The 27,960-nt window shown below is 45.4% G+C and overlaps 1 protein-coding gene across 1 annotated transcript; it reads right to left on the reverse strand.

Annotated features, from left to right (window-relative positions):
- Positions 1-16: 16 nt before the first annotated feature.
- Positions 17-27,960, reverse strand: prickle1a (prickle homolog 1a). Its single transcript, XM_086109188.1, has 8 exons — positions 27,842-27,960; positions 8,549-8,759; positions 6,987-7,100; positions 5,511-5,648; positions 4,819-5,022; positions 4,441-4,627; positions 2,628-3,494; positions 17-2,539 (listed from the first exon to the last, which is right to left on the reverse strand). The coding sequence occupies exons 1-8, from the start codon at positions 27,907-27,909 to the stop codon at positions 1,686-1,688; spliced, it is 2,643 nt and encodes an 880-aa protein (XP_085965314.1). The 5' UTR covers positions 27,910-27,960; the 3' UTR covers positions 17-1,685.

Consider the following 27,960-nt stretch of genomic DNA (forward strand, 5'->3'; position numbering starts at 1 on the left):
AAAGAACACACATGAGGACATTGTAGTGTTTTTATTACAATTATGTTAACCTTATACTCCAGTTTATACATTTATACAGATTACAATAGTTTCCGTACACACAAAAACAAACCAAAAAAAATGAGCACCACTTGAAGAAACGGGTGTTTCTCTATGATGGCGTTGCGCAAGTCAGTTAAACGTCACATATTTAAAGACGCAAAGTCACAAGTCAATATATGCGGCGCCTTCATCGGGAGGGCTGTGTGGGGGGAGAGCGTACTATTAGTTTAATGTTAATGTTGTTTTGCTACATAAGCATGCCATTGAGCCAAATGGTATTCAAATAGCCACTTTTTCTTAAATCTATACAGTATATACATTTAATATCAATATATTTACAAACCCATTTCCAATCAAGTTGGGACGTTGTGTTCAACTTAAATAAAAACAGAAGACAATGATTATACAAGATATTGAATGTTCAAACTGATACTTTATTTTTAGCAAAAAATCATTCGCTCAAATTTATGGCTGCAACACATTCATGTTTACCACTGTGTTACATCACCTTTTAAAAAAACATTTGAAAATCGGGACACTAATTGTTGAAGCTTTCTAGATGGAATTCTGTCCCATTTTTGTTTGATGTACAGCTTCAGCTGTTCAACAATTTTCGTTGTCGTATTTTACGCTTCATAATGCGCCACACGTTTTCAGTGGGAGACAGGTCTGGACTGCAGGCAGGCCAGTTTAGTACTGAGACTCTTGCTATGAAGCCAAGCTGTTGTAACACATGCAGAATGTAGTTTAGCATTGTCTTGCTAAAATACGCAGCAGCCTCGACAAAAAAGACATTGTTGGATGGCAACATAGGTTTCTCCATAACCTGTCTGTACCTTTGAGCATTAATGGTGCCTTCACAGATGTGTTACCCATGCCATTTGAACAAAGACAGCCCCATACCATCACAGATGTCGGCTTTTGAACTTTGCGTCCATAGCAGTCCGGCTGGTTCTTTTCCTCTTTCGCCCGGAGTGTACACAAAGCCCAGAATTTCCAAAAACTATTTGAAATATGGACTCGTCAGACCACAGAACACTTTTCCACTTTGCATCAGTTCATCTTAGATGAGCTGAGGCCCACAAGCCGGCAGCGTTTCTGGGTGTTGTTGATGAATGGCTTTTTTTTTTTTTTTTTTTTTGCTTAGTAGAGTTTTAAGTTGCACTTAAGTAGCCCCAAACTGACTGAGCAATTCAAGAAACCATGGCACCCACCTGTTCCCACTTGCAGGATGAACATTCCTCAACTTTCTCAGTCTTTTTTGGAACTTCTTGCAGCCATAAAATACGAAATTCAATTCTCATGATTATTTTCTAAAAATAAATTTGATCAATTTTGACACTAGCCAGCTTTGCCTTTATAGTGTTTTCAATTAAAGATGGATTGAACATGATTTGCAAGTCATTGTATTCTCTTTTTATTTATGCTGAACACAACATCCCAACTTCACTGGCACTGGGTTTGTAGATCATGTTTATTCATCTGCATTACTCTCAAATACTGACTGAATTTACCAGCAAGTAATGCCACTAAAGCGCACACTAGCAAATCTGATCGGATATATACCAAGCATTTAGTGGAACGCAGTCTCACTGTTTTTACAGGAGCAGAGGATGTGGATAACCCAAAGCGGAGAATAAAACCTATGAAATAATACAGTTTTTACCCTTATGCCCTTTCTTCTTTTTGGATTTAGTCCGTTGGCCATAGGGGAGTGGAGACATCCCTGCCACGGGGCTGGGCAAGTCTTCAGTGTAGTAGTGTCTAAGTGGCCTTGGCTGGGGGATGGGCTGACCTAGGAAAAAGCCCTCCTCCTCCGAATCAGAAGATGATGATGAGCATGTAGAGCACCAGTCGTCATCCTCCCCACACAGATCGAAGAACCTGCCCATGGCTGAGCCCTGAATCTTGTAATCTGACATGGTGCCAGCCGGCGGGTGTCCATGGAAACCGGGATCTATTCTTGGACCGTGTGCATTCCGTCCGTGGTCCATTCCGTAGCCCATTTGGGCCCGCTCTTTTGGCAAAAGGTTAAGAGCATTGTCAGAGCGAGACTTGCGGCTACGTCGCCTCCTGTGATGGTGATGGCTGCGCCCAGGGTGATTTTCCTGGCCCTTCTCTTCAAAGTGGAAGACTCTGCGACGGGTTCGTTCGCTCATCGGGGGCTGTCGCACCTGGAGATCACTGTAACGGTCTAACACGTCATCGGAGAATTTCACTTGCTGCTGTCGAGCTTGTGAACGTGTCCTCCTTAGGGCAGGGACGTGTGGTTTTGGTCTCTCCTCCAGGAGATGTATCTCCTCTTCTTCGGCAACATTTTCCTCCGCTTCCTGCTCGGATACAAGGCTCTTCAACGAATTTGTACTCCTGTGTAACATAGAGGAGTTGAGGGTCCCCATGTTACTTGTTTTCTCACAGTCCTCTGTCTCGACCACGTGGAAACCTTGCATGGAATACACCAAAGGTCTGTCTTTACTGTCACCGTCAACAGAAGTTCCTGAAAAAGAGACATGGATTTTGAACAATCCTGCACGCAATCCGATTATTCCATCGAGATATAGAAATGGACCTATGTTGCTGCTCACCAGTAATATTGGAGAGGGCCAGTGAGTCCATCGAGTCTCGGACACTCTGATCCTTCTTCTTGAACTCGTCTGTTATGCACTCCAATGAGCCACGGTACCACTGCGACTCATCTTCCATACTTGCGCCTCCTCCGTGGTCCAGCTCAAGCTCTTGGATCTTCCTGCTGCTTGCGGGACCTGGATGACTACCGTAAGCTGAGTCCCCTAGCCCGTCTTGTGACTGGGCCCAGTACATGTCGGCCTGGTACTTCTTGCTGGCCAGGCTGCCTCTTCCTTCTCCACCACTGCTACCAACTTTGAATGATTCCTGTTTGGACTTGGCATCTCTATCTGCAACCCAAAAATCTGTGGGTCTGGAGTCACTGGCTTGTCTGAAGGCCCCGTTTTCCCCAAATTTTAAGAGTAACTGAGTCATATAGTCTTCATGTTCCGCCCACTCTTCCTCCTGATCCTCGGGGGCATCAGTCTCCTCAGTGCGCGCCCTCCAGAAATGCTCATCAGATAAGTTCATGTGGGTGAGCTTGTTGGTCACGATGTCGTCAGGGTTTCCACTCAATCCAGGAAACTTGTAGTTGACCGACGGCGAGAAAAGGAGCGACTGACGGCACTGGTCGGCCGATCGGCTGCTCTTGCCCATGCGCACGCTGCGACGCGACTCGCGGGAGCGTGCCGACTGGAAGGCCGAGTCAGAGGAGTCTGAGGCATGCATGTCCTCGCCGAGGCTGCACGCCTTCGAGCAGTAGATACGACCCTGGTGTGGCAGGAAGGGGCAGCCCATGAGAGAGCTCTTGCACTGGGCACAGCTGAAACAGCTTTCAGTGGCGTGCCAGTGGAGACCGTCATAGGTCATCTGAGCATTGTCAACACCTGGAAAGGAGAGAATTGTTCATAGATCACAAATACAGTGGTACCTCTACTTATGAACGTCTCTTCATACGAAATTTTCAAGTTATGAAACTCCTCAAGAGGAAAATAGTGCCTTTTGTCACGAAAGAAATTTCAAGATCCGAAAGGTAAAAATACAGGATGGGCTGCTAGTCGCAGCTCCGAGTTTCCTGAACGGAACATACTTAGAGCTGCTCTGCCTTTGGCTATTACCAAGCATCTTCCTGGCATCCCATTGGCTAAGAGGGACTTCTACCGTATGTGTCTATGTGTGTAGATAGAGAGATATGTGTCGGAAGCATTCGCCCCTCAGGCTATGAGGTGTTTCGATAGTTTTACGTAAATGTGAATCACCCAGAAAAATTGTTCATCAGTCGGGCGATCGCTCACTATGCTGATGTTTTCGAAGGATTGGTAAAAGCCGACAAATGCAAATGTTCTTGACAAAACGCCAGGCAAAAAACACTTCTGAGAGAGAACATGGACTAAAGAGGGGGGAAAACGATGAGGATGCAGTTAAAAGTTAATTGACCATCATTTTTATTCTTTATTCTTTGTTTTTTACATTATGCGCAACTCTCAGTCTTTGTGCAATAATCTAATTGTAACATGTATTAGTTCCATATTTTGATGCATTTTTATGCTTTAGGAAACATTTATGTCTGAATTTTGGGGGGACTTGGATTAGGGCATTTAGATGGAAAACGCGTCTCTACTTAGAAAATGTTCTAGTTAAAAAAAATCTTCCAGAACCAATTAATTTTGTAAGTAGCGTTACCACTGTATAGCGCGATTCAGTCCCGACTGCGACTTTGCTTTCACCAAAGGTAATTGTGTGAATGCCGGGCAGACAAACCACTGCTCCTTTGGCACGACGGAGTTTTTATTAAGAAGATAAAAGAAAAGATGGTTGCCTTTTGAGTCTTACCAATATGTGCTCCACATGCCTCACAGTACTCTGCGTACAGAGACTCGAAGCATCCACAGCAGTAGGGGCGCCCGTCCTTCATGATATAACGCTGGCCCCCCAGGATGGTCTCGCATTCAAAACAGGCAAAGTGCTTCATGTGCCAGTGACGCCCCTCCGCCTCTGTGCACTCATCAGCAAAGATGATCTGAAAGGCAAATATATACGTTTTGGGGTTTATTGGCTCTTCGCAAGCCGGCGCGGTCCCTTTATCCCCTGCAAATAGCGGAGGTCACCTGGACAGTCATTGTGGCAATAAACCGAAATTACTATTTCCAATCGTTTCAGGACATTAAAATTAGTTGTTGTTCCCCCTAAGGTTGTTGCGATGCGGCTTACCTCATCGCAGGCTGAGCAGCGCGGTTTGAGGAGCTCAGCGTGGTGCCTTCCACAGTGGATCTTCCCATTATGGTAGAAGTATATCAAATCCACCAGAAGTTCACTGCATGTGGAACAAGCAAAGCACGCCGGGTGCCAGCACAATGCAGGGCCTGACCGGGCTGCGAACACTGCCATTTCTCCACCGTTGATATTCTCACCGCACTGCAAATATGCACACATCATTACTCCTTTCACAAACAATGTGACTATTGAACGTCGATCAAATACAAATTTAAAATTCTCATATTGAATATTGAAAAAACAGCTGCCTCTTCTGTTTTCTGACCATAATGTCATTGGTCACAGCTAACATCTAAACGGTCGCAACCACTGTGAATAGGATATAAAAGCTACGCAATCTCCAAGGAAAGCTCGGCCAAGGCTGTTTGGACAAGTTTTATGATCCCCTGATGGCCGAAGCAGTGTTCCTTGTTAAATACTCAGAAAAACACTGTGCTGAAACGAAAAGACATCGGCTGCTAATTTAGCTTGCATGTTGGCATCTAAGCCATTCAGACTAGAATTTCATCCTCCGGCATGTTTTATGATGCGTCTTTAAAATGACATTGAATCGAATGCTTATGAATTAAATTTTTCCGAGAGGCCAGTGAGTGGACTTGGGTTCTCCTGGGATCCACTTCAGTACGTACATGCTCACAAATGCTGTTCAGGCGACTGCGGGGCAGCACTTTGGGTGCGCCCCTCCCCAGGGCTTCCTTCTTCCTCTGGACACTGAACATTTGTAGCTCCTTCTTCTCCTCCTCGCTGAGAGACTGGCAGTAACGAATCTGGCGATGAATGAGACCATTCTGAGTTATACATCGGACAATTTGTTCTAATGGGTTAAATGTTAGTTAAGAGCATGGGGTTGTAAATTTCAACGTGAACAAAAGCAACTCTTGACCCGAGCTTGCCCTTCCTACTCCCCTTTTACATCTCCACCCACTGGCCCTGATTGACAACCTGATTTTTTTACAACAAGCCCTCTTGATCTTTTCCAAGGACTTAACAAGGGGCAAAGCAGATGTTTACACAAACAAGGGCCTCTGTTTAGAATTAAATCGAGAAAGCCGGCCACAAAGGAAAAGAACGAGCTGAGTGGGAGCGCGCAGTGCCACGACAGTATTGGTGGCATCACAAAAAGCCTATTACAATCAGCGTTCCTCTCCCCTGCTGAGCCGTTCTTGTAAAGAAAAAACACCGCTATGACAGGAATTCAGCTGCCCCCCCCAGCCCCCCCGCCAAACATCATAAAAGCATCCAGTCAAATGTTGCATTGTGCCCACACTACAAGATGTCTACAAGATGGTGTGACCACAATCCCACAGCAGGATGTCAGGGCAAGGGGCATCGCTGCCGAACATCGCTCAGTCGTTTCAAATATTATCAAGATGTATTCAAAACTCATGTCAATAACCCCCCCCCCCCCCCCGCCATAACTGTCCCCAAGACAGTTTTTGGAAGCCGCCGTAATAATAAACGTACAGTGGTGCCTTGACCTACAAGCACATCCACTTCCTAACTTTCCGACTTACCGTATTTTCCACACTAAAAGGCACACTGGATTCTGAGGCGCACCTTCGATGAATGGCCTATTTTGTCTTTTTTTTTCATACATTGGACGCACCGCATTATAAGACGCAATGTACAATGCATCCACTAGATGGAGCTACACTCAAGGAAACGCCAACAGAATGATCAGATGCCAGTAAAACATATTACTAAAGCAGTGACACAGTTCACTTAACCAACAGCAAGTTCTAACATTGACTCGTTCACGTTGAACTCTCTTGCCGCTGCTCTATTTCCGTGTTCAATCGCCTTAAGTTTGAACTCTGCCTTGTCAGCATGTCTCGAGCAAGGAGCCCTTTTGGGGTCGACATATTACCGTAATGACCATACACAAGGCGCATGGGATTTAAAGGTGCACTGTGAGCTTTTAAGAAAATGGAAGGCTTTTAGGTGCGCCTTTTAGTGCGAAAAATACTGTACGTGCTCACCAATTGAACTTCTCAAGGTGCCACAGTACAGTATCAGTAAATTCATGCCAACGGTCGCGTTAGTCAAAACTGAGTACTCTTGAGACGGTAACAGTTGCGCTGAAGGTGCGGTCAATGAGTGCTTACCTCATTATCATGCGGCGGTAGTTGATTGAGTAGCTGCTTTATTCGGAACTTCTCTCCCGGACTGTTTACATAGGGAATCTTATCCTCGGGCAAGCAGGAGAAGTACAGTTGGACCTAAGGAATTTATCATATCGGTATTACCAATAAATAGCTGCAAAATATTTCACTCTAACGGAGTCAGAAATATGTTCCACATGAGCTGTTGTAGAATGTCTTCTCTGTGATACCGCAGGAACGTTTTCCCCTCATAAATTTACACTCTAACAGTCGTTATGGTTCAATAGGTCAAATCACGATGTTGTTTTTAACAATCATAAGCTTGTCTCTATAGGGACCGGACAAAGCAGCCTGTCGCGGTGGCACTTTGACCTTTGGGTTTGACCACTTGGTGAGTAAACTTTATGAGGGAGGGGCCGTTACAGCCCGCCAGATAAAGAGGTGGGACGTGCTGGTGTTATGTGTTTGGGGGGCTTCCTGCAGCTCGGGCCGTCTAAAGAAGGGGAGCCACGGCAATTTACCCTGACAATCAACCTCAACATTGCCCCCACCCCCACCCCCACCCCCTCATCTCCATCATAAATTATGCACATTTTGATGCTGCCACTACCCCCTCATCCACCTCCCCAGGGGCTGGGGAATAGGCAGCTATGTGTTTCTTTACCATAACGATGACCTATAATGCACCATTAAAGGCAAGGGTGGCGGTAAACAAAGACGTTACAGTTGACCCATGCGTTGGCCAAACAAAAGCCAGCGGATTGCTGCCCTTCTCCTCGGGCCCATCACCCCCTTATTTGCTTCCATGTGTGTGGTTTGAGAGCCAAAGCAGGATGAAGTTAGTTAAACGAGAAACTCGGAGAAGAGAGAAATGCACACGCGGGTTTAGGAAATATGCCAAATTACACCGGCTGCCCTCTGGGCTTGACTAACTGCCCTTGCTTGTATTTGTGTTTGTGGGGGAAAAGGCTTGTTAAAACGCGCCACCCCCAACCCCACCAAATTCCCGATCCTGATGGACCCGCTAAGTCCTCCAAAACAGATCTCCGATAATCACAAGCAGACTTGACCAGAGCACAGTTCGTAAATAAAAACTAGACATCCTGTCTGTTAGTGCATGTGAGGTAGACCAACAAGCTCGCCTCAAAGCATGACCCGCCAGGGCTTTTCGACAGATTGTTGTTCATGGGTTTGAATCCGCAGCGACACGTGTTTAACTTGCCGAGTGCCACTAATAAGGGCCAAGCAGAAACCTGGCGGGACGTTAGAACGAGGTCAAGGCTGTTTTTAATCTCTGTCAAGAGGATACATCATTATTCAGGGCGCTGATGTCTGGAATGATCCACACCAATGTATGCAGTACTGACAAATCCCTTCATTTTCACATTCAGGGGCATCTTCCCGATGACATTTTAAGTGAGAATTGATCAATGATTATCATTTTGGACTGGGTTGGACTCCCAGCCCTCAAGAAGTCTATAAATAGATGGCTGCCTATCGACGGTAGTGTCACATATAGATTAGCTGACTTAAGAATTCAAAAGGCGTTATTTGATTAGCCTCACCTGCTCAGGCCGAAGGCCAGGTGGCACCCAGGCATACTCCTCCAGTGCGCAGCCGGAGTCGTCGTCCGAGGTAGAACTGCGCTGGAAACCGGATGTCAGTTTGCTGACTTTTTGCTCCATGATCAAGTCGCGCTGGCGTGCCCCGCCTTGAAGGCCGGCTGCTGACGCCGCCACTGTTGCACCTGCCAGGCTCATCAGATGCCCCTTTTTACTAGACAGAAGAAGGTGAACAATCCGTGAGGTCATAGAATCAAACCATTGATTTTCTTACAAGGCACCTTCTGGCATCTCGGGAAGCATTCCCTGGTTTGCATCTCATCTCTCGGTTTGTAGTGACACTTTGAGTGGTATTCATTTAACAGCCTTCGTTAGTGGAATTGTTGGTTGTTATAGAACTGACCTCTTTGGAAGAATTCCAAATCGTTCAGCCAAGGGACGTTGGAAACTGGCTGTTACGCCACTAAGAATTTGTTTTGTTAGCGGGTGGGACTGCAGTCCAAAGAACATTTATTTGCAGTTGTGCCCGATGTTGTGTTCCGTCTTTTCCAATCTACTGCAACCTAAAAGGGAGAACAATTCACTGGCTCTGTGTCCTTCTATGTCTCAAGAGAGGCCGCCGCAAGTGACCCGCACCGGCTCAATCAGTCGAGCCTGGGGTCTGTCTAAACACCGGCCTGACAATGGGACAAGGCCACCATATGGGGAATGTCCGCAAGGCCAGTTTCTCTCCCTTCATCTCTGCTTTTGCTCGCGGCTGTTTGTTTTCCAACCTGCTGCAGCCACTGTCTGATCCGTGCTTTCATCTCGCGAACGGACACAGAAGTGGCAGGCAGGTGAAGCGAGGAAAGAAGGCTCGACGGATAGCGACGGTGTCACGGAGGGAAAAATCTGGAAGGGAGATCAGTGTTTACTGCAGCGGGTGGCCTTGCGCACTATTTTTACAAGCTCGGCTCGACTGTGCGGTTGACATAAATAGACCAATAGATCAGGTAAAAAAGAGCCATTGAAGTCCATCTTTTGTCTTGTTGGTGCAACGTTAAAATGAGATCTGGTGTCATTTAATTGATGACAATTTGGTGACGTTTGAAAACAGACCAAAGTCTGATGAGATTTTGATCCGTGGCTGCAATGCTGAAGTATGTCGTGATCAACCTAAGCCTTTAAGCTCAACCAAGAGCACGTTGGTAAATGGTTGCACTTCTAGTTAGCAGTGGTGTAGGACTTCAATGCAGGCATCAGACTACACAGTCGTGTTTCTGTTAGTTAGGTGACGATCATCTCAATTGATAGTTGGGTGCACCAAATGAAGCTTCACGAAGACACACATGCGATGGAAGAACGTATGTTCAGTTGTGGCCGTTCTTCAAAGACCAAAGAGCTCTAGCTGAGATCAAATAGGAGTGCGGCCGGTGACCGGCAACCTGGGCCCTTGACAACGCCCTTACTTCCCCCTCCCTCTACCCCCCCCCCCCCCATATGGCCGACAAGGGCACCCGAGGCCGCGGCAGGACAGCTGACAAAACCAGGCACACTCGAACGCAGCCTTTGAACACAAACGTCCTGAAGATGTAGAATGATATACACCGCCGACTTGGGGTATGCACGCATTTATACAGAACACGGGTACCAGCCTTAAAGTCATAAACAGCCTGTCGACTCTTGGTACTTATTTATTCCCTCTTTCTCATTTATGGTGATATGCTCTGAGATAGCCGCACGCCAGACCCTCCTAGACTTGATTAGGCATTTCAAAATAACTCTTCTCTGCGGCCTGACATTTCTCACTCGGGTTTCCTCGGTCAAAGGGCGTCAGAGGTGAGCCTAATCGATAATGTCAGCGTGTTCCCAAAGTTATCCGAAAACGATTTTCACGAAACTATGGAGTAGGATGGATCAAGATTAGAGGCAAATGAAGCTTCTTGTAATTCCATACGCTCGTCCATTTTCTGCACTAATTATCCTCACTAGAGTCGCATGTCATCTAGAGCCCGTTCCAGGCGTCTTTGGGTGAGTCGCAATTCCGGATAAAATTATTTTGCGTCAATGAAAAAAAAAAAAGTCTGATTTCATTTAAAACTGCAGACAGGTAGTTGTCTTCATTTGTTTGGAAGTTGGCAGCGAGTATGCAGTATTCGGTAGGTCGGTACAGTACTTCATTGGTTCTTTGGGAAATTCTGGTATCTGGTACTAACGAGTTCATTTACATCCATCCATCCATTTTCCGAACCGCTTGATCCTCACTAGGGTCGCGGGGGGTGCTGGAGCCTATCCCAGCCGTCTTCGGGCAGTAGGCGGGGGACACCCTGAATCAGTTGCCAGCCAATCGCAGGGCACACAGAGACGAACAACCATCCACGCCCACACTCACACCTAGGGACAATTTAGAGCGTCCAATCAGCCTGCCACGCATGTTTTTGGAATGTGGGAGGAAACCGGAGCACCCGGAGAAAACCCATGCAGGCCCGGGGAGAACATGCAAACTCCACACAGGGAGGCCGGAGCTGGAATCGAACCCGGTAGTTCATTTACATCTCATCCCATAACATTACAAACACGTGAAATAGCTGCCTTATTGTGAGGCCTTTTGAGCCGTGTTACCGAATATGAATAAGAAAGCTACCAGTTTAACTCTTTGATACATTAGTACACTATTTGTGGAGCTAGGAGGCAAAATCTATCATAAACTGATGTGACTGCCTCGGTTTTGAGGTCTGCTCTCCACTGACGGCCAATCCAGTTTTGGAAATGTGACTGCAGCACAAAATGTCAAGTCAGACACCTTGGCGTTTATGACATCTCCCATTAATCACCCCTGATGCCCTCAACGATTGGCGCCTTTGTTGAGGAATTCGATTGTGGCTTGTTCCATCAAGAGCTTTTTTTTTTCAATCTCCCACTTTGTCTTTTTTTGTTCTGTTTGTTTTTGTTTTTGCTCGTCCCCTCCCGAAGATGTGCCGCGTTATCTCCTAGATGACACTTAAGGTCCACCAAGGCAGATAACCTGTCCTCTGAGAAGGGAAGAAAGATAGTCACTTTTTCCGCTCACTCCCCCCCCCCCTCCATTGACTTGCAAATTAGACCAAAATAACCTACAAAAAAATGCAGTCATGCTGGAGAGCAGCGAGTGGGGAGCTAACTATAGGCCTGTCCGCTCACACGTTCAGCCATGCGCTTCATTAAGACGTTGAGGTTGTTTCGCACAGACGAAAACCGGATTCTCAGGATTTGCCCGGCTTCAAGCTCAAATCACACGACAGGATGTTTGGCGTCTGTGTTAGTCAAAGCCCCCCTTCTTGTCTTATACAAGCACATCTGCTCACATGCTAATTTTTCCATTAGTTGTCATGCAGTTCATTTCCTCTCCCTTTAGCCTCCAACGCTTCGTTGAATGACAGAAGCACCGAGCCAGCTAACTTGGCCGCGCTCGGCTTGACTTGCCAACTCACTGACTCATCACTTGCGTTGGCTTTTAAACTTCCCCTCCGCCCGGGTGAACAAGGGGTCTATGTTTTCTGTCATTAGTTTTAAACTCCCACCTTCTCACCCGCGGAGCATCACCAAAGCACCACCCGCCCCCACCCCTGAACTGCCACCCTCCAACCACACTAGCCAGACCCCCCCCTGCCGTCCTGAATGTTAACAGCCTCTCGGCTCTTTTGTAAAGTTGCTTGTTAACATGGCTTTGGATGCTGCTAGCCTGCATATCTGACTGATAGAAGAAATCGGGGATCGGGGGAGGGGGTGTAGTTTGAAGTTAAAATAGTTGGAATGATGCAAACTCATCCAACAAGAACATTTGAGGGCGTTAAACACCTGAAAACAAACGTGCCGCTTCTGAACCGAATGAACAAAACGCCCATTTAGCTCTTAAACGCATCATGTGTTCTCTTATTTTCTTTTATTTAAAGCTCAAACCACTCATAGGACCTCATCCTATGTCACACCAATAAATAGAACTGCCCCCCTTTGGCGAGTATTCAGCACAACACTCTAACTCCGAGTCACGTGATGTCCAGACACCCGCAGCATTGGCTTAACAAGCTTCAGGAGGCTGCGCAGGATAAATAAGCAGCTTCTGGTCTGAATCACTGTCTATGCTCGGCAAGGAAGTGTGATGGACGTGCGCACAAGCCAACACAGTGCTCTCAGTCAGTTTGGACCGGCCCGGCATGTTTAACTTGGCTCCTACCAGCTCAGCAATGCAAGGCTCTACTTGACAAAGAAAACTTGATTTTCGGTTCACAACGTTCCAGAGTTTGATCTTGGACAATTCTGCTTTCTGCATCTGACAACATATTTATATACTCCGGGTCACGGCACAAACGCTGCAGCCCGTCAACATGTCGCTCTTGTTGCCATGGTGAGGAAAAAGCTTTGCAAACTGGAAGAATTCAAAGACGGTTGCATCATTGTGTATACCCGAGCATTCCAGAATAACAATTCGAAATGGCCTGACCAGGGGAGCAGACAGACTGTTTGGTCTGACCCTTTTTGTGGTCAGGGGAGTGATTTTCCAAGACCAAATGGATGGGAGTGTCATCCCAACCAGAGAGACCACCTGCATGTCCCGGACAGGATGAATGAAGACACACATATGCTGCCATCACTTCATCCCAGTGGATTCACTTTGGACTGCCCAGAACTAGAGACTAGAACCTTTGACCCAACCTCAAAGGGATGCTTGAAGAGACTTGTTCACTTTACAGTAAATATTCTCTCGTAAGGAATCATATTTGCGCTGTCCAATCCTTCCTTATAAAAGAATATCCTGATGTGGGAATTGAGCATGATACATGTCCTTTATGAACATGCAAGTACTGTACTCCTCACTTTACTCTTTTCTCTTTTCCTGTCGCCCCAACCGAAACTGAGAATCTCTTGAGCTCACACGGTCATCTGTCATTTCTCTGCCATTCTTACCTCAGTTCAGGCCAGCTCTCCGACTCCTTCCTTAAGCAGGAAAAGGGGATCTTATCAAGCAGTCTGTCCTAGTTTCTTCCGCAACTCCCCAGCTCGATCGGTACCGCACATGATGATCCTCAACACTCTTATTCCAGAGCACGAGTCGGCACAGTGCCGGCAACATGTCACAGGACCGGAGGTATGTGAGAGGTGCGTGTATATGCAGGAGCGCAACCAGTTGGCCATCCCATACCCATGTCTCTCCCACTACACCCCCCACCCACCCCCTAAACCCGGCCCAGCCCCTTCACCTCGGAGCAGCCAGTCACAGCAGGGCAATGCCTCCTCTTGACCCACCCCTCATACTTCAAACACCGGTTCCCTAATGAGAAAAGCGCCAGTCGGCGGAAAAGAAACGTGAATCCTGAGGAGCACGTCACTTACACAGGAGCTCGTTTTACATCACTGACCGCTTGCTTACCTGCAATGGCTTTTGCGTGGCATTTATCTTTATGCAATAGCAATTCAAAGATGGAGGGAAGAGTGATGATGTTAGTTGGGATTTTGGTTGATTTCTTCTCTCATGAGCAATGGTGTCCTTTAATCACAGTGAGGCATTTGCAACTTTTTGATGATAGGCTTGATTTTCGACCGACCCAAAAACGTCAACGGGACATCAGCATGCCCTCTCAAGGCCTGCTTTTTATCACGCACATTTCCTACGGGTTAACGTTGACCGAATAAGTGCTAATGTCCTCCGAAAAACAATTCGAGTTAGTGTGTCACTCAACAATTGCTCCAATTATTTCCTGAAATGCTCATGAAGTTGCTTGTTGCTAGGCAGAGTTCACGGGGCTCAGTCACAAGTGCCCTATCGGCCAATGAAAAAAAAATCTGCATGAGTCCATCTTGCGCACAAGATTGTTTGAATGTACAGGACGGTTACCACAAATACAATCAGTAATGCTACTACCCCACAACTCTGTATTACATATAAAAGTCTTATTTGGAATTACCCTACTAGTTCTAGATTTTCTGGGGCGGGGGGTGTGGGGGGCCGCTGTCTACGTCAAACTGCTGATTGACCAATAATTGGTTTTATTGCGTCCAAAGGCATGGAAGTGTACCTTCTAGACGTAAAAAGACTGTACGTACCTGCCCGTCCAGTGAAACTCCCCAGGGAGTTTGCAGCTGACCTCTGTCTCTCCTTCACCTCCGAAGGAATTTCACAACATGAGGCCCTTCCTGTTGCCTCAGAAAACAAAAGTGACCGCTTCGGGTCAATCTTTGGGCAGTTGCGCCTTTTTGCCTTGCGCTTTGTAGAGCGCGTTGAAGATTTCCCTTTTATTTATTTTAACTTGCGGCGGGCGTACCGTATTTAGTTTTGGAGCAACCGAAAGGTTTGCGTCTAATGTGTTAAAGTGTTTTTCCACTTTGGGGCTACTTGCTAGCAGTGGCTAACTCATTTTTAATCGCTGCGTATGACGTTTAAGAATGTTTACACACACTCCATGTTGTTGAGCCCCAAAGCGTGGCGCTCATACTGTAGCTGCAAAGCCATTGTAAGCAGCCAAGGCCATCGAGGACAAGCCGGCCTTTCACGCCAAACCTTTAGGCCTTTGTGCTCGTCCCAAACACTCACACCCCCGCTCACCCCCCCCCCCCCCCACACCATTAGCACGTCTTTAAGGGGCGGGGCAGCACAGCATCCTGCCTTGAATGACATGTTAAATCCAAGGAAACAGCCTTCCTAGCAGTCACCTACCAAAGTTGGGTTTGTGTCAGGCAATGGACTTTAATAATGATCTCAGGCAGGGGGGCGTCTCCCCTTCCCCCTTCCCTATCGGGGGCTCTTTCAGTCTTTCAGTCACTGTAAGTAAACAATGTAACTGACATTTAAAAAAAAAAACCACACACAAAGAGCTGACTGTCAGTGGATAATGGAAATAAATATGCAAAATGTGGATTTTGAAAAATGAAAATTCCCAAAGGAACCGATGGAAACAGAACTCACTGTTTGAAAATAAATATCCTTAACCATCAAGCGTCCGCTGAAGTTAACCCCCGGCGAGTCGTATGGGAATGAAAGTAAAGATAACGAAAATCTGCCTTTTAGGTCATCCCCCCCCCCCCCCCCCCGAAATGTCGCAATTGCTGTGAGGTGTTTTTATAGTGTGCAATTGCATGACCAAATCAAATCCTCTTGTCATTTACGGCATAAGCATCTGTTGAACCCCCGTAACGTCATGCTTAAATACTGCGCCATTGTCAGAGGTACGGGACACAGTTCAAGGTTCACCTCAGATAGTTGAATAATATAAAGTCACGCATCCCTGACCCGTGACCTTTCGAGAGCACCAGATGACCAATAAATCTATCGCCTCGGGGCTTTACGGCCCATTCCCCCGGTCACAGCCACAACAACCTGAACGGCACCTCACACCTGGTCTGCGCCTTCTTTTCGGCGTAAAAAAAAATAAAAAATTTCAAGGCTAGCCAATGACCAGCATGCCCTGACAATAACAGGACAAGGCGGAAGGCGATTGTCACGTGGAGGGACACCCGGCGATAAAGCGGCATTCTTCTCCGGTCCAAACACGTCCTTTGCGGGAGGAGAGCGTCCGTAGACGACGGGCACGGCAGCAAGAGTTCAAGCCTAATGTAATCTATTCAAACGAGTCAAATTAAAGTCCCGAGACACATCGTAAATCCAGGCCGGCGGAGGGGGCAAAGGGAAGGTCAGTCTTTAACTCACCGTCATTGAAGACGGCGCTGAAGAATGCCTCTCGCTTGTGTGTGAGCCACCTTATAAAAAAAGTGGGCATTCTCCAGGTTTAAATGACTCGCCGACGGGTATTAGCAGGACACAGGCCCGACAAAAGCCTCGGTTATAAAGGCCAATAAAAGCCTATCACTCTACTGTAACAACAATCCTTTTTACGCCTCGAAAAGAGGGTGGAAAAGGTCAACCGGTGGGGCAAGCCAGCGTCTTGATATTGACTTAGCTGGTTTGCGGCCGACAAACTCGGGTCAGACTGGAGGCTTGTTAGCACCATAACCCTGGCGTAACCCTTGATTTTTTTTTTTTTTTTTTTTTTTTTTTTTACTGTTTCGTCGCGATGCCGCAGACAGCTGATTCTTCCATCCCCGGCTCTCTTTTCTACCACGGTGTATTTATTGGAACGCAAGAAAAATAATGTCGCGGGGACCTACTGGGGATAATGCTGTTATTTTTTTCTGGAAAATGTCTTCAAGTGGGCGAGGGGGTCACATGACAAACTATGAGAAGCCGCTTTCAGTTTGACGCACTGCAGGCGCAATAATAGACGTGAAAGAAAAATATTTTTTGCGTATGTAGTCAGGCATAATAAGACATGATTATAGATTCGGTCATGTGGGATTGAGTGTTGACGGATCGTGTTTTGAAGCAACGGAGGAGTCAAGTGGAGTGAAGTCTGGTGACTCGCAATTAGTTTGCGGTCCCAAGAATGACAACATGACATTGGCAAAGTAGGAAGTCAGAACTTTTGAGATTGTCCCATCAAATAATTTAACTAACTGGGTGTAAGGCAAAATTTATCTTTTAAATATCAATAAAATACATGCCAAATATGTGCTCTTAATTTACTCTGTTTCCTTTTTGATAATACATTGTCAATGTATGTATAAAAGATCCACCAGCCCAACCCAAAAACAGAAACAGCAAACAAAATAACCACATACTGTATTCTTTTTTTTTTCAGTGCAATGTGCTCTCTTGCATAAAAATGATCATTTAATGAATCCACAAAACTGCGGAACAAGAAACCAATACTAAGCGCAAAAACTCATTTTGTACATTAAAAAAGACAAACAGAGAGAAAAAATCCCTCAAAATTTTAATATTGTGAATGTAAGATGATTGTCCTGCATATCATTCCAAATCCACTAAAAATTTTTTTTGCCCTACTTATGTTTTAGTTTAGGGCAATGTATGTGACAGGCCAACTAGTACATATCTGTCATCTAGTGGTGATTCGTGATATTGCAACTTAAAACTACAGTTGACACCGAAAACCTTTTTTTCCAAAAAATGTTTATTGAACGTTTGTGTTTTTTTGGGGGGAATATTTTGGATTTGGAAAAAATCTTTTTTTAAATTATAATTAAACCGAGAAGCATGCAGTGTCATCGGCCCGGGAGGTGCCATTTGCCCATCCTAGGATTACATCGAGTTTTTATAGATTGCTCAAACGCAAAGAAACTATGCAACTAAAATAGACACAAAATGTCTATCACGCCCCTTTAAACAAACATAACTGGATCGCGGCGGTCGCTCCACTTTCTGCTCTGCGTCAAGGTCATCTCGGTACAGATTGCTCTTGGTTTGGTTCTGAATGTGACGATTGAGGCTCTGCGTCTGCTCACTGCAAAATCTAGTGGGATACCAGCATCCCCAAATCCTGGAAAATCTTTGACTTTTTGCTTCATCACCCAGCTTCAATTTCGCAGTTTACTGTAAATTCAGTGAAAAATGTCACTGGCGTCCTTCAGTTTTTTGGTGTGCAGCCCTTTGGAGGAAAAAAAAATTGAGCACCGCTAGTCTCAACTGAGCATGGTTATATTCAAGCAGAATGTTGACATGCTTGGAAAAATCATCTTATTCAATCACTGGATGACGATCAAGTCTGATGTGATGTAACAGGTCTAAATTAGGTTCAACGTTTCTTTTTTTCCAGACACTGGCGCTTTTTTTATTTTTATTTTTTTGGTGGTGGAGAGAAAGCTCTCACCTCGCTGACAGTTCCGGCTGTCACTTCAACCTTCATCGGAGCTGTCACTGCTTCCATGTGATGTGTCTTAAAAACAGCTGACCTGTCAGCTCGGTTAGAGTTTTTTCTCTTCACCCCAAAAAAAGACCATTGTCTGGAAAAAAAAGAAGCCTTAAATCTAATTTAACCAAGAAGTAGACAAGATGAGCACCACGGCGCGATAACACGAAGGTCTGCTCCTAGTGGGCCGATACAGTGCTGTCATAACATCAAACTCAAGTTGGATTACGGTTGTCTCATCATCCGTCCATCGGCCCAGCTCAAACGTCGCAGGGACGCCTGATCATTGGCGCTTGTATTTCATCCTCAATTTGACACCCTCTCATCTAGTTGTAAAAGTGGGACCTCATTGTGGAACAATGGGAAGTGGAGCACCAGAGCTGCCGGGGGCTGTTAACGGGAGGAAGCCCCCTTTATTTGAGGACACTATAACTCAACAAAAGCCCGTGGCTGTCTGACGGCCCTGACACTGCACACCCGCGCTGACAAAAGCGGCGGATGAGCAAAAGGGGACAAGCCCTGTCATGTGTGGTCTTCCTGGACAAACTTGGTGAGGTCGAGTCGGAAAGTGTGCGCGCTTTATTATGTTGACTGTCAAGATGTCGACAATGACCAGGAAATAGTTTGTACCTGCGTGTAAAATTTTGACCGTGGCTGTTAAGAAGTCAATCCTTACACATCTGGCCCTTAACATCCTTCTCCCCACATGGTGAAAACCCCCCCCCCCCAAAAATCTGTCCCTGCAGAGAACGACAATGAGCGACTCTTTTTAGGAAGAGAAAAAGACATCCTCAGGACACACGTGGAAGCGTTTTCAAAAGGCGCGGCTTCAAAAGGCAAAAAAAAACCCCGCTGAATCCAGCGCTGGCCTGTAACAGTTAAGAGCTTCTCAGTCGGGATCCCACTAATGATTAACATTCCTGAAGAAAGCACTCGGGCCGCAGTCTTTTTCGCGGCGTTCTAATTAAGCACATGCCCCGGTGCCGCTCCACAGAGGGAAGGAACCGGGCGGCAGTTCAAACCCAACTTGCTTACCCATGCTTGCCCTCGTTTTCATTAAGCTCGAGAGGATGTAGGTTAGAAACAGATACAACAATGCAGCAAACAGAAACGGTTAAGCCGTCAAGCAAAATAGTTCTTGAGAGCAAGTTCCGTTGCGTATGCGGGAGTGTTGCAACATATTCCCGCAGTGCGCAGCCAAAAACCTGAATGCGGTTTTGCCAAGTTCAGTCTTTCTTCAGACTTGAAGATTTTGAAAAGTCCCTTGGAAAACTTTGTTCTCACATGTTAAAAGAGAAGTTATATGAGTTTTTAGTCACAGCCAACTCTGAGATTTTACAGAGACTGTAAATTTTGTGGGGGCAGAATTGACATGATTACAACTTAATTCCTTCTGCCCCCCCCACAATGCAGACTCGTACTCTTGGTGAGTGTCCCGTTTCCGGTTTTGTTAGAGCTGATCTATTCGTTGTTGGTTGTGTCACCGCAAAGAGCAAAAGATTTGTGATAATATCAAAAACTTTGATAATGTCGTAAAACCAAGACGAGGAAGGCCGAGATTACCGCCTTACACTACAAAGTTGAGATGACGGTAGCTCACTGTGACTCCAGTAAAAGGCCTTCTCACTTTCATTTTTTTTTTTTTTTTTTTAGTCTGAGACTGTGAAAATCGTTAAGCAGGGCCGTATACAGTTCCTCAAAACGCGTTGAGCGCTTACTATGAGACCAAGCGGTGATTCCCAACCAGGATGCCGCGGCACGCTAGTCTGCCTCGAGAGAGATCCTCTGTGGGGCTGTGAGGAATTATCCAGTTTCACTTAATTTGTCCCCCAAAATGTGTTATTTTTAGCCTAGAGGTGTTTTTTTATGCAATCATTAACTGCAATTCTGACAGAAGAGACTGTTAATCGAACAGTATTTCCTTAATGTAAAATGAATCATATACAGCAAATGCTTCGTGGTGAATATAATGCAGGAAGGGTCGACGGCGCTTTGGCTTGCACATGCACCAGAGTCGTCGACTGTAATCAGGTTTTGTGAGATTCAGTCTGAAGTTCTCATGAGGCCTTCTGTCATGTTCCAGGCATGAGGTCATTTGTGTGTGTGTGTGTTTTAAGAGGAAATGGAAAAAAAACGGACCCAACCGGTGGGCCTTATCACTCCCACAGTGAGGATGCCAGGCCTACTGGGCGCTCTCTGAAAGAAATGAACCTATTAGATGTCATCGGCGCGGGTTATTTTTGGAGACGCTAATAGTGAAGGTCAACCATCATTCAGCAATGGTGCGCAAACATGGCAATGTTCCAGTCAATCAATGGCATGTCATAATACAGGGACCCCCCCCCCCCCCCATTTATCACGGGGGCATGTGTTGCATTCATTTGTGGTATAGAGTGAACAAAAATATATATATACTTTTTGTCATGGCCACATTTTAGTTACCGTTTCCCTTGGAGGGCCGTTATGACTGAAACCATATAAAAAAGTCAATTATAACAGTTTACTCCACTTTTGTTTAAGTTACTGTCATGATGGGTATGGTTACAAGAAAATCCTTACAATATTGTGTAATGTATTATATATATGAGAATTTTAAATTTTGGTCGAGATTTTATCAAGCATCATGGAAGTGGACATGTTTGATTTGCTTTCGTGGGCCACATAAAATGATGTGGCGGGCCAGATCTGGCCCCCGGGCCTTGAGTTTGACACCTGCGATTTAAACTCTCTAATTCACCCCAATTGAAATTCAGCTCCTCTCAAACGTATTTCCTGACATCACATTTGACACCTCAAGCCTTTGTCCACAATAGCATCAGAGGGATGTCATTGTGCAAAGGTATCAATGAGGACAAGGCTTCAAAATATTTTCCAAGGCATGAAATTATGTCCAAACAAACAAAAGCCCTGTCAACCTCATATGACAAAAAAAGTAGATATATTTCACCCCCCCCCCCAAAAAAAAATAAAAATCCGCAAGGTGAACCGCACTGTGGCACAATAAGAGCTGTAAACAAAGTATATTTAACCCCGCTCTTGAATTGGACCTCATTTAGAGTGTGTAGGTGTACCTAATATTGTGGCCACTGAGTGTCAATACACACACACACACACACACATCTGGCGAGCCAGTGCTTGTGTTTTCTTTGGGAGGCCGGCCCCTCGCAGGAAGACTCCGCGAGTACGGCAAACAAAAACGTCCCTTTGTAAGCCACCCGCTCACTCTGAGCCGCTGCACGCTTGTTGGATTTCTTATGTCCGAGCACACCAGAAATGTCCTCAGTCACCATCGGTCAACATTGACCCATCTGTGCGTTTGTCCTCCAATGTGTAACTTAAGCATGACATGTGACCACAATCGACGGGTTATATTTCTTAAGATGCAGTTTTTAAACCATTTTTATATATATACAGTATCGTACAGTAAACATTGCTAACTAAAAATATTTGACTTCATAACGATGGGTAAAAGATCATTTTTGTAAGGGAAAGCCAGCGGGGTGCATAAACACAATTGAGACGCACCCCTGAAACAGAAATTCCCCACAAAACTCCAGTATGAGAGGGTTTTTTTTTTTTTTTTGGTGTTATTTTAGGATTTTTTCTTCGTAGTTAATATAGCATGATGTGATTTGGCAATAATGGTCTTGGGCTGCCCTCGGTAAGAAAGTGCAATAAATTGCTGTTTTAGGGGGGAAAATGAACAAATAAACAAAAGGTAGGAAATCACTGTTTTCCGTCCATTATTAAACCCCACTGAACTTTTTCTCTTATCGATGCCCACTGACTCCACCCCTGCGACGACACCATGGTGGGTGGGGTTGGAGCCAGGGGTGGGGCTTAGTAGGGGCAAGAGGAAGGGCGCACAGGAAGGGGTTAGGATGAGTGCGTTTGTGAACATATTTTGCATATTTTCAGGCCGGGGACCTGGAAAGGTTTTTGCTAAATCATGGACATTCAAAGAACCAGGAAAAGAACCCATTTATGTTTTTTTTTCCCCCTAACACTGATTTTGGCAGAAAATATTAAATAATGTATATTTTGTTTTGTTTTGTTTTTGGGGGGGTCAGTATAACTCCAATATAAAATTAACGTGCCTGGCGAATGTCATTGCATTCGCTTTCCATCCACTTGAGTACAAAATTGGGATTGTTTTACTCCGTGGTCCCACATCCCACATTGAGTTGGGCCTGAATTGGTGGAATCCGTTGCTTGAAGGCATCCGAGAATGCTCTTTGACTCGGTTGTTTTCCGGATAAATTGATATGTTTCTTGTTAATGCCCATCCCGAAGACGGTGGTGATGACTTTGACACCCTCTGCTCAAATTTCGCTCCAGCGAAACTTATCTTGATGCTCTGCTAACCGATCCTACTTTAAGCCTTTTTGAGAGGGTCAAGTTGTGGTGACCCTTCCAAAATCCAGAGTCACAATTACTCGGCCCAAATTGTCAACGCTGAACAAGTTTAACGTTTACAATAGCCGCCCTGAGTATATTCTGAGCAGATCCGGGGGGTGGGGGGGGGGGGGGCACCTTTATTTAGCACACCCCACGCTACAGGGAAATCTCTTAGAATAATCATTTGAGACGTCCAATCATTGAGCCTTTTCTGACTTAGAAGGGGGTAAAATGTTTCATTTGCTATGCGACTCACCTTTTTTTTTTTTACCTCACTAAGCTCATTGAATGCTTTTTTTTCTCCACCTGTCTGTGTTTGCTACCTACGACCTTTCCCATTGTTTTTCTCAACAGCCTCACAGACACTGTGACACACTTCTTTAACCCTTTCAGGGCCAGCGGTTACGACAGTAGACAGCTTATCTGAACACAAACTGTTAATTGCTAAGGGAAACCTGTTCGAGACAGCCAATAATGTCCATTATTTTAATAGGGAAGAGGCGGGGCGGTTACAACGCTCACTTTTGACCCGATTCTCAGTCCGCGTTCCTCACTTTGTCCAAGACAAAAATGGCGACAGGTCAGCTTTGCGGAAGCGCGCGTTGGGGCATGCATTGTTCAAGCTCATGCATAAACATGTCGGCGATAGTGGGACGTTTGTGCGGCGGGGACCGCTTTCATCGGCGCGGTGGTCTGATAGTTAGCGCCGTAATTACGACGTGCGGTAAACGTCAGAGCCCCCCGCTCCCCGAGCTTGTGAGCTCCAGCCTTCCCTAACATCATCCTGCAGAGCGACATATGCGCCTGGAAGCGCTAAAGCACTAACTACTTTTAATCACTGCAGAGTAATGCTTCGCATGTGGGTGCAATGTGTGCAAGGCAGATGGTGGAAAAACGCCTGCGTCCCACCGCACTGGAACGCTGCCCCGAATGTGATTCGGCCAAGCCAGCGGTCTTGCGGCCACTGGCCACAGATTGGAACGATGCTTTTAAGTGTCGGGGGGGTTTTCATACGCAGTTCACTGCAGGGGTTCTCTAATGTTTGTTGGTTCCAAGGAGCCCTCGTAATCTAAATGCCAACGGAACCAAAAACTGCAGTGCGTTAGTTTTTGTGTCTGTTTGGCTCAGTTCAAAGATCTAAATTCCAGTTCTTCTCAAATATTCATACAAATCTGCCCAAATCGATGTTAGTGAGCACTTCCACTTTGCCGAGAAAATTCCTCCACCACATGCCGGTGTCACATCATGATGCTGATGAGATAGCGTGAGTATTGCACAGGCGTGCCCCAGGCTGCCCACAATTAGGGGCCACGATAAAATCTACATTTTTACTATTTTGGGGTGGTCCGGGGTTAAATGTGCAGTTTGGAGTGATTTGTTGGAAGCTTAAGTCCCAATGTGATGAGAATAAAGTCATATTTTTTCAAAATTGAAGAATGATATGACATTATTTGAAGTTGATGGAGGAAATAGAGTCTCTTTTTCCGGTAAAAAGCTTTTATCCAGTAAAAAGCTTTTATTTTTGAAGCAATATGAATGTATTCTTAGAAAAAAATGGGGGGAGGGCGACTATTTTTCTTGAGTGCAGTCCTTCTCAAATAGTGCATAAAGTGCAGTTGCACATCCACGCCAGTAGGTGGCAGTGGTGCGCCTATTTATTTATTTACTTTTCAGTGACAGAATAAAAACATTTTCGTTTTTCTTTGTTGTAATTAATCCGTCTATTTTTTCCTTTTGTTGTTTTTGTTAATGTTAATATGGATACAGCGTGATTTAAAGGTGTCCTGATAACACTTTTATCGATAAATGATACTATTTATAGTCACGGCAAGGAGTTGGATGGGGGCACAGAATGTTTTTCTTCCTGGGTGGGTGTAGCACTGCTCTACAAATATGGATTTTTATAAGTAACTTTGAGGACTTTATTCATGCGGGAATGTCAAATTTATGTGATGGTGTCTCACATTATGCAGTCTTTTAATTGGATCAAAGTTGTTGGTTGAGCTCATTTGTTTTATTGGTGCAGGATTGTCCCAGTCAATTTGTTGGGGGCCCCCAAGATACAGCTGGAGGACCCCCAGAGGCCCCTTGGCCCTAGTTTGAGAACCTTCGGTACTTTAGAGCTTTCTGTTTCTGCTCTGTCCCATGTTACCGCCCCCCCCCCCCCACCCCCAATATCCGCACCCGCAGATCTCGAGGTCCCATGTTCTTGCTGCCGAAGCAAACTGGACCCAGTGTGAAGTATAAAAAACTGCCAAAGTGTTTGGCTTCGAGGGAATTTATGAGAATGGTATTGAGGCCAGGATGATTGGTTCTAGTTTTTAAATCAACACACGGGGACGCTCTGCCAGTCCATGAACGCTCACTCCATGTCCTATTCGAAGCCAAACATGACACGCACGCATGCATGTTTATGTCTGCCCTTGGTCCTGGGCTTGCGTCGCGTCGTTCACGTCCACCGCCGCAGACGTGGATGCCGCCTTACAAGGTGCTACGACAAAAAACAGAGCTCACAGCTTTGCCCCTGTATGAAACGCCGCCACAACTTAGCCGAACGTGCTAAATATTTATTCATTTATTAAATAAACTCCGAAGCATCACTGCACCTTTGTGCTGTCATCTGATGAACCTGCACACAGCGATACCTCAACTTACAAGTTTGTCAAAATGCAAGTTGTTGCATAGCTGTTTTGGGTTGTTTTTTGTTGTTGTTGTTTTCTTTGTCGTGAGTTGCAAGCAAAAATTTTTAACTTAACGGAAAGCTTAAACATAAAACAAATGTGAGTGGGTTTTTTTTTAATTAGAGTATGACAACATGAGGCTGGTGATTTGTTGTATTCTTGATATCATTGGGGTATCTAAAGAGATTTGTGGAATTTACACTTAATATACATAGATGGTCAACTGCCCCCCCCCACCCCACGTCATTTGTTTTACTGCCAACAGCGGTTAACCTATTTTTAAACTTGTTTGACAGTTAAGAAATATTTGAGTGAAACTTTCACACCAACCGTAAGTCACTTTGTTTCTATTTTTGGTCCCTGTAATTCCGTCGGGGTTACTTTTTGGTTTATAAATATCTTGAACAATATCTACAGCCACAGTCATTCTAATTTGGGAAAACAGCTTGAAGTTGAGTGCGTGCAGAATTGGCAGTTGAGGCGTGAAATCCAGCCTACGTCTGGTCTTTGTTGGGGTGGGGAATAAATAGTTCAATGTGTATTTGGAGCAACCTCCCATGTGACCACTAGGTGACACCATCACCTTGGTCGTGTGCTCGCTCCCGAGTTTGTCAGTCTCTCTCGCCCATTCAAATACTGGATCGTGTCAAAACAAACCAAAAAAAAAGTCTCATAAGAACTGCCAACAATCACATTGTGGTTGAGATACATCGGTCCACTGCATTCATCAGATTGCTCCACTTAATAAGATAGCTTCCAATGCGCAATACCTCAGATAACCCCCACTAAAGCGTGTCCAAAACAAATTCAGTACCTCTCTCAACTCAAAAGTGCCCTGGTTTGGGTGACATCATCACCTGTGACATAGCAACACAGCCTGGCTGACTTTTGGTATGTTGCGAGACTTTAATGAGGTTTGCCGCGCTCATACGATTAGATTGTGAAACTGCACCGCGTCGCCAGCGTTTTAGCCCGCTAAGACGGAAGTGGGACCATATTTGGTCGGTGGCGGCACATGATTTTGTCCAGCCAATCAGCAAAGGCGGATCATGAACGTCATAAAGAAAGTTATAATTAATAAATAAAAAGGAATCGTGATTATACCGACGTTGGAAATATTAAACATTGTGGTAAAGTTAGTAGATTAAACAAACATATTAGTGACGACCATATAAAAATTACAAACATGTCTCAATGCCTACCTATTGTACCTAAATTATTTACTTAGCTCTTGTTTTTTTAAATTATTGTTATTGTTTCAGTCCCGTAACAAGATGGCCAAAGTATGGCCGGGGGTCCAAATATGGACACACCATTCTTTCTTCTGGCCCACGGCGCAGATCATTTACGTCCCCCCTACCAAAGGTCCTTTTTATAATCTTATAAATATTACATAAACAAACCCCGTTTCAAGCAATTAAGTTTTCCAATTTATTTTTGGGACACATTTGTTTTTAGTTTCTCTTTTTCAAATATGTTTTTTGTTTTGTTTTATGACATCCAGTATTTGTTTTCATTTAAAAAATAATAATATTTCTGTTTACTGGAATATTGTTTTCTGGTTTAAGAGCAGTTTTTTTTCTCCCCAGTAAAAGAACCTATGCCTATTTGACATATTTTACATCACCATTTTTAACATTTTTTTTCTTTTGGACTTCATCTATGTACGTCATGAACGACCAGGCCAAAATCATCTAGAGTTAAAAAATGTCTTAAACATTGTTCAGTGACGTATATCTGTACAGTATGCAGGTTACGCTCAACTATATTCAGTAAGTTAACCAAAATGTTAGAAACGGCCTTCAGTATCATGCAGGACACAGTTGTTCCCCCCCCCCCCCCCTGAAAACCACAACTACCTTTAAGAAAAACACTTTTTAAAATCATTTGGGTGTCTCCGACCAGGCACTTCTCCACACACATTTCCAGAGAGTGACTTCCCATTTAGTGTCACTTTTCGTGCGTGTGTGTGGGTGGGGGTGTGCGTGTGTTTGTGCGTGCGTGCGTGCGTGCATTCCTCCTCACACAATTCCACTTGGCCCTTTTGACATGCACGCAGTGGCGCACAGGCAGCGACGGAGCAGTTGTCACCCAAGTGACAGGCGACAGCTGAGTCCATACATCTGGAACTCCCAATGAGGAGGGGAGGGAGGGTGAGCGGGATGTTGGTGGGTGGGGGTCCATCCACACTCCCACACCACCCTGACTGCTTGTTTGTTTGTTGTTGTTTTTTTTGGGGGGGGGGGGGTGCTTATTTTTCCAGCCTCGCGCAAACGAGCCTCGAAGAGCAAGGGAAAGTGACACGAATCTCCCGATGTCGGTGCGTAAAAGCGCACCGATGAATGAGTTGACGTTTGAGTGGAACAATGCGTCTGTCCCTCTTAATGCAAGACATGTACTGTATATCATTCAAAGTTAGAACCTCGTAAAACACACGATGCATGTGTTTTCTTGCCTCCAACGAGCGTCATAAGTGCCAAAAAGAATCTCCTTCCACTCACCTTGACTGGTGCCAAACGCGAGTATCCAAAGCCAATACTCCCGAAAAGCGATCCGGGCTGCGTCTCATCGGCGTGTGAATGGTGAAGGCTCCCGAAAAAAGAAGTGGCTCATTCGGAGA

This window comes from Hippocampus guttulatus, chromosome 4 (genome assembly GCF_054856545.1).
Source record: "Hippocampus guttulatus isolate MCC_2025c chromosome 4, RoL_Hgut_1.0, whole genome shotgun sequence".
In the NCBI taxonomy this organism is placed as follows: domain Eukaryota; kingdom Metazoa; phylum Chordata; class Actinopteri; order Syngnathiformes; family Syngnathidae; genus Hippocampus; species Hippocampus guttulatus.

Coding starts and splice junctions, on each gene's coding strand:
- prickle1a (XM_086109188.1), bottom strand. CDS start 27,909: ATGAGACGCAGCCCGGATCGCTTTTCGGGAGTATTGGCTTTGGATACT. Junction 8,760..27,841: donor CGCGTTTGGCACCAGTCAAG/GTGAGTGGAAGG, acceptor TCTTCTGTCTAG/TAAAAAGGGGCATCTGATGA. Junction 3,495..4,440: donor GGCATGTGGAGCACATATTG/GTAAGACTCAAA, acceptor TCTCCTTTCCAG/GTGTTGACAATGCTCAGATG.